The sequence below is a fragment of the Arachis duranensis genome, chromosome 6 (assembly GCF_000817695.3).
Source record: "Arachis duranensis cultivar V14167 chromosome 6, aradu.V14167.gnm2.J7QH, whole genome shotgun sequence".
Classification (NCBI taxonomy): Eukaryota; Viridiplantae; Streptophyta; class Magnoliopsida; order Fabales; family Fabaceae; genus Arachis; species Arachis duranensis.
This window is the reverse complement of record NC_029777.3, coordinates 63,227,605-63,235,051: the sequence shown is the minus strand read 5'-3', so window position 1 is coordinate 63,235,051 and position 7,447 is coordinate 63,227,605. Positions and strand designations below refer to the sequence as shown.

At 40.2% G+C, this 7,447-nt stretch overlaps 1 protein-coding gene across 1 annotated transcript; it reads left to right on the top strand.

Moving 5' to 3' along the window:
* Positions 1–269: 269 nt before the first annotated feature.
* Positions 270–881, top strand: LOC107493905 (uncharacterized). Its single transcript, XM_016114938.1, has one exon. It carries the CDS (start codon positions 270–272, stop codon positions 879–881), a length of 612 nt encoding a protein of 203 aa, XP_015970424.1.
* Positions 882–7,447: the final 6,566 nt, after the last annotated feature.

The following is a 7,447-nucleotide window of genomic DNA, read 5'->3' as shown; positions in this document are numbered from 1 at the left end:
CAAGGCCATCACTTAGAAGTGGGAAGGTTGTAGAACAAGCGACCCCAAGCCAGAGTAACCAAGAAGAAAAAGCCACAGAGAAGCACGAGAACAACAAAGAAGAGGTCCTTGCCCCATCCTTACCAAAGCCAATCTTGAAGGCTTATGTGCCAAAGGCACCATATCCTCAGAGGCTGAGGAAAGATGGGAAGGAAAGCTAGTTCTCTAGGTTCTTAGAGATCTTCAAAAAGTTCCAAATCAACATACCATTTCCTAAAGCATTAGAGCAAATGCCACTTTATGCCAAATTTCTGAAAGAGCTTATGACAAGAAAAAGAAACTGGGGAGAAAAAGAGACTATAGTGCTAACTGAGGAGTGTAGTGCCATCATACAAAAGAAGCTTCCCCAGAAGATGAAAGACCTAGGGAGTTTTCAAATCCCTTGCATCATAGGGGATATCCATATTGAGAAAGCCTTGTGTGATTTGGGAGCTAGCATTAACCTCATGTCCCTAACCATGATGAGGAGGATAAAGATTGAGAAAGCCAAGCCAACAAGAATGGAACTCCAATTGGCTGACAGAACATTCAAATTTCCACATGGGGTAGTGGAAGACTTGCTGGTAAAAGTGGAGAAATTCATTTTCCCAGTTGACTTTGTTGTGCTGGACATGGAAGAGGAGGCGAACACCCCAATCATCCTAGGAAGACCATTCCTAGCCACTGCTGGAGCTATCATTAATGTGCAAAAAGGGGAGCTAGTCTTGAGATTGCATGAAGAAAAGATGGTCTTCAATGTCTTTAAGGCTGTGAGCTACCCCCAAGGAATCCATGAGAGAATGCATGATGGTGGACACTATAGAACAGATAGTTCAAGGGGTATTGGAAGAGGAACAATGTGAATGAACTATAGAGTTAGAACAACAAGCATCAAGTGAAGAACCACCACAAGAAACCATGGCAAATTTAGTCATGCTGAACCATAAAGACAACAAAGAAGTAGAGGCACCTAAACTAGAGCTGAAGACCTTGCCACCAAGCCTGAAATATGCATATTTGGGTGACAACAACACTTACCCAGTGATCATCAATTCAAGCTTGAGTAAGGAGCAAGAAGAGGAACTTATCCAAGTGCTGAAACAACACAAGGATGCCATAGGCTGGACACTTATAGATTTGAAAGGAATCAGTCCTTCAATGTGCATGTACAAGATCCTACTTGAGGAAGATGCCAAGCCCTCAAGGCAACAACAAAGAAGGCTTAATCCAACCATGAATGAAGTGATTCAGAAAGAAGTGTTGAAGTTGTGGCAAGCAGGGGTGATTTACCCCATCTCAGACAGCCCTTGGGTAAGCCCAGTGCAAGTAGTCCTAAAGAAAGGAGAGATCATTGTTGTGCCCAATGAAAAGAATGAACTGATACCCACAAGGATAGTGACCAGATGGCGTATGTGCATTGACTATCAGAAACTCAATGAAGTCACCCGGAAAGACCACTTTCCCCTACCTTTCATGGACCAGATGCTTGAAAGACTCGCAGGGCATGAATACTACTGCTTCCTGGATGATTACTCTGGCTACAATCAGATAATTGTAGATCCTAAAGACCAGGAGAAAACCTCTTTTACTTGTCCCTATGGAGTTTTCGCTTACCGGAGAATGCCCTTTAGATTGTGCAATACACCTGTAACATTCCAAAGGTGCATGCTCTCCATCTTTTCAGACATGATTGAGAAGTTCATAGAAGTAGTCATGGACAACTTCTCCATGTTTGGGAACTCATACTCTGATTGCTTATGTCATCTTGCTATGGTGCTAAAGAGGTGCCAAGAAACTAACCTGATTTTAAATTGGGAGAAGTGCCATTTTATGGTAACTGAAGGGGTGGTTCTTGGTCACAAGATCTCTAAAGATGGCATAGAAGTGGACAAAGCAAAGGTGGAAGTAATTGAGAAGTTACCCCCCACCTTGCAATGTCAAGGCAATCAAAAGCTTTTTGGGACATGTTGGGTTCTATAGGACGTTTATCAAAGATTTTTCAAAGATTGCAAAACCCCTTAGCAACCTACTTGTCTCAAATACTCCTTTTGTTATAAAGAGTGTATGTTTGCCTTTGATAAACTTAAAAATAGACTTTCCTCAGCACCTATTATAGCACCACCTAACTGGGACTTACCCTTTGAATTAATGTGTGATGCATCTGATTTTGCCGTTGGTGCTGTTCTAGGACAGAGGAAAGACAAGCTAGTACATCTTATTTATTATGCTAGCAAGGTCCTTAATGAGAATCAAAGAAACTACACCACTACAGAGAAGGAGCTTTTAGTCATAGTTTTCACTTTTGATAAGTTTAGATCATATCTTATTGGCTCTAAAGTAATTGTTTTCACTGATCATGCAGCACTCAGGTACTTGCTCACCAAACAAGAATCTAAGCCCAGACTAATAAGATGGATCCTACTACTCCAAGAGTTTGACATTGAGATTAAGGATAGGAGTGGAGCAGAGAATAAAGTAGCTACCCACCAACCAAGGATTCCACAAAAAGAAGAAGAGGCACACCAATTTGCAGTGAATGAGAGCTTCCCTGATGAGTAGTTGATGATGATCCAAGAAGCCCCTTGGTTTGCAGATGGTGCACGAAATTGCAATCACACCTTTGCAATCCACACAACTAACCAGCAAGTATACTGGGTCATCCAAGTAATACCTTACGTGAGTAAAGGTCGATCCTAAGGAGATTGTTGGTATGAAGCAAGCTATGGTTATCTTATTAATCTTAGTCAGGATGCCAATAAGGTTCTTTGAATTTAATTGTAAAAAGTGAAAGTGTTTGGAATAAGTAATTGTTACTCAATAATGGAGAATATGTTGGAGTTTTGGAGATGCTTTGTCCTCTTTATTTTAGCTTTTCTCTTGTCATCCTCTTCACACACGCAGGGCTCCTTCCATGGCAAGCTGTATGTAGGGCGTCACCGTTGTCAATGGCTACTTCCCATCCTCTCAGTGAAAATGGTCCAAATGCTCTGTCATAGCACGGCTAATCATCTTTTGGTTCTTGATCATGTCGGAATAGGATCCATTGATCCTTTTGCGTCTGTCACCACACCCAACACTCGCGAGTTTGAAGCTCGTCACAGTTATCCAATCCCAGAATCCTACTCGGAATACCACAGACAAGGTTTAGACTTTTCGGATTCTCAAGGATGCTGCCATCAATTCTAGCTTATACCACAAAGATTCTGATTAAGGAATCTAAGAGATACTCATTCAATCTAATATAGAACGGAGGTGGTTGTCAGGCACACATTCATGGATTGAGAAAGGTGATGAGTGTCACGGATCATCACCTTCTTCATAGTGAAGCGCGAATGAGCATCTTAGATAGGAACAAGCGTGTTTGAATGGAAAACAGAAATAATTGCATTAATTCATCGAGACGCTACAGAGCTCCTCACCCCCACCAATGGAGTTTAGAGACTCATGCCATCACAAGGTATATAATTCAGATCTAAAATGTCATGAGATACAAAATAAATCTCTAAAATTTGTTTAAATACTAAACTAGTAACCTAGGTTTATAGAAAATGAGTAAACTAGGATGGATAGTGCAGAAATCCACTTCTGGGGCCCACTTTGTGTGTGCTGGGGCTGAGACTTAAGCTTCTCACATGCCTGGGCTATTTCTGGAGTTGAACGCCGGGTTGTAACCTGTTTCTGGCGTTGAACTCCAACTTGCAACCTGTTTCTGGCGCTGAACACCAAACTGCAACATGGAACTGGCGTTAAATGCCAGTTTACATCGTCTATCTTCGCGGAAAGTATGAACTATTATATATTGCTGGGAAGCCCTGGATGTCTACTTTCTAACCCAATTAAAAGCACACCAATTGGACTCTTGTAGCTCCAAAAAAGCCATTCTGAGTGCAGAGAGGTCAGAATCCAACAACATCAGCAGTCCTTTTTCAGCCTAAATCAGATTTTTGCTCAGCTCCCTCAATTTCAGCCAGAAAATACCTGAAATCACAGAAAAATACACAAATTCATAGTAAAGTCCAGAAATATGAATTTTGCCTAAAAACTAATAAAAATATACTAAAAAGTAGCTAGAACCTACTAAAAACTACCTAAAAACAATGCCAAAAAGCGTATAAAGTATCCGCTCATCACAACACCAAACTTAAATTGTTGCTTGTCCCCAAGAAACTGAGAATCAGATAGGATAAAAAGAATATAATATACTATAAATTTCAAAATATCAATGAATATTAGTTCAAATTAGATGAGCGGGACTTGTAGCTTTTTCCTTCTGAACAGTTTTGGCATCTCACTTTATCCCTTGAAGTTTAGAATGATTGGCATCCATAGGAAATCAGAGTTCAGATAGTGTTATTGATTCTCCTAGTTAAGTATGTTAATTCTTGAACACAGCTACTTTTATGAGTCTTGGCCGTGGCCCTAAGCACTTCATTTTCCAGTATTACCACCGGATACATAAATGTCACAGACACATGACTGGGTGAACCTTTTCAGATTGTGACTCAGCTTTGCTAAAGTCCCCAGTTAGAGGTGTCCAGAGCTATTAAGCACACTCTTTTTGCTTTGGATCATGACTTTAACCACTCAGTCTCAAGCTTTTCACTTGGACCTGCATGCCACAAGCACATGGTTAGGGACAGCTTGATTTTCGCTTAGGCCTGGATTTTATTTCCTTAGGCCCTCCTATCCATTGATGCTCAAAGCCTTGGATCCTTTTTACCCTTGCCTTTTGGTTTTAAGGGCTATTGGCTTTTTCTGCTTGCTTTTTCTTTTTCTTTCTCTATTTTCTATTTTCTTCGCCATATTTTTTATTTTTTTGTTTTTTTCGCAAGCTTTGTTCTTCACTGCTTTTTCTTGCTTCAAGAATCAATTTTTTTTATTTTTCAGATCATCAATAACATTTCTCTTTTTCATCATTCTTTCAAGAGCCAACAATTTTAACATTCATAAACAACAAGATCAAAATTATGCACTGTTCAAGCATTCATTCAGAAAACAAAAAGTATTTTCACCACATCAATATAATTAAACTAATTTCAAGGATGAATTTGAAACTCATGTACTTCTTGTTCTTTTTGTATTAAAACATTTTTCATTTAATAAAGGTGAAGGATTCATGGAATTATTCATAGCCATAAGACATAGTTACTAAACAATAATGATCATGTAATAAAGACACAAACATAGACAAACATGAAGCTCAAAAACCGAAAAACAGAAAAGTAAGAGCAAGGAGATTAAGGAATGAGTCCACCTTAGTGAGGGTGGCGTCTACCTCTTGAAGAACCAATGGTGTTCTTTGAGCTCCTCTATGTCTCTTCCTTGCCTCTGTTGCTTGATCCCTAGTAATTTTGGTGCTCCTATCCTTAGTTGCTTCCAATAGTTGTGTGGAGGAAAATATATCCCTTAAGGTATCTCAGGAATTTCTTAATGAGGGAATTCCTCATGCTCTTTTTGAGGTCCATGAGTGGGCTCTCTTGATGTGCAGTCAAATGCTCTATTACTGAGCTATGGACCCTTGAGATGAATCTCTCCATTTCCCATGACTCGGAGGTGGAAGCTTCTGTCTTCTCTTTCCTCTTTCTAGAGGTTTCTCTGGCCTTAGGTGCCATAAATGGTTATGGAAAAACAAAAAAAGCTATGCTTTTGCCACACCAAACTTAGAATATTGCTCGCCCTCGAGCAAAAGAAAAAGAATAGATGAAGAAGAAGATATGGAGGAGAGTGAGAGGGATGTGTATTCGGCTAGTTAGGGTGGGTTTAGGTGGGAAAGAGATCTTGAATTCGAAGGTAGGTGGGGATCCTATGGGGTCCACAGATCCTGAGATGATCCTGTGGGGTCCACAGATCTTGAGGTGTCAATAATTTACATCCCTGCACCAATGAGGCGTGTAAAACGCCCTCTGCATGCAATCATGGCGTTTAACGCCAGATTGATGCTAGTTTCTGGCGTTTAACGCCAGATTGATGCTAGTTTCTGGCGTTAAATGCCAGCTCTATGCATGTTTTGGGCGTTCAACGCCAGTCTGCAGCATGTTTCTGGTGTTGAATGCGAGCTTTCCTCAGTGTGCAATCCTGGCGTTTAAACGCCAGATTGCTGCATGTTTCTGGCGTTCAACGCCAGATCCATGCTCTGTTCTGGCGTTGAACGCCAACCAGGTGCTCCTTACTGGCGTTTAAACGCCAGTAAGCTCTTCCTCCAGAGTGTGCTGTTTCTTCTACTATTTTTTATTCTATTTTTAATTTGTGTATTTGTTTTGTGATTCCACATGATCATGAACCTAATAAAATATAAAAGAACAATAGAAATAAAAATAGAATTAAATAAATAAGAATTGGGTTGCCTCCTAATAAGCGCTTCTTTATTATCTTTAGCTGGACTATTATTGAGCTTTAATTAAGTCTCATTTTTGAGTATTCTTGCTCAAAATTGCCTGCAAAATAATGCTTGACTCTTTGCCCATTAATAATGAACTTTTTGTCAGAGTCACTATCATGAAGCTCTGCAAACCATGGTGCTTCCTAAATGGCAAAAAGTTGCTCATCCGGAAATGTTTCAGAGATTTCAGTAAGAGGGAGGGACGTCCCTTCTACTGGTTCTATTCGGGACAGGTGATCTGCTACTTGGTTCTCTGTCCCTTTTCTGTCTCTTATTTCTATATCAAACTCTTGCAGAAGTGGTGGACGAAATTGTGATCTTCAAAGTTGGTCTCTTTGTATTTGTATGAAATCAAAAATACCCCAAAGAGATCATGGTGTGATAAATTGGGATCTTAATAATCCCTGGTGTGATCATAACTCCGTTCAACTTAACCAGCAAGTGTACTGGGTCATCCAAGTTGGGTCGTCCAAGTAATACCTTACGTGAGTAAGGGTCGATCCCACAGAGATTGTTGGTATGAAGCAAGCTATGGTCACCTTGTAAATCTCAGTTAGGCAGCTTAAATTGGTTTATGATGAGTTCGAAAATTAATAATAAATAGAAAATAAAAGGGATAGAAATACTTATGTAAATCAATAGTGGGAATTTCAGATAGGCGTATGGAGATGCTGTGCTCCTCTTGAATCTCTACTTTCTTATTACATTTATCAAATCCTTCTTACTCCTTTCCATGGCAAGCTGTATGTAGGGAATCACCGTTGTCAATGGCTACATCCCATCCTCTCAGTGAAAATGGTCCTATGCTCTGTCACAGCACGGCTAATCATCTGTCGGTTCTCAATCAGGTTGGAACAGAATCCCTTGATTCTTTTGCGTTTGTCATCACGCCCAGCCTTGAGGAGTTTGAAGCTCGTCACAGTCATTAAATCCCAGAATCCTACTCGGAATACCATAGACAAGGTTTAGACTTTCCGGATCCTCATGAATGCCGCCATCTATCTAGCTTATACCACGAAGATTCTATTGGGGAATCTAAGAGATATGCGC

Bases quoted from the DNA above. Each gene is read 5' to 3' on its own strand.
- LOC107493905 (XM_016114938.1), top strand. From the start codon at position 270: ATGCCACTTTATGCCAAATTTCTGAAAGAGCTTATGACAAGAAAAAGA.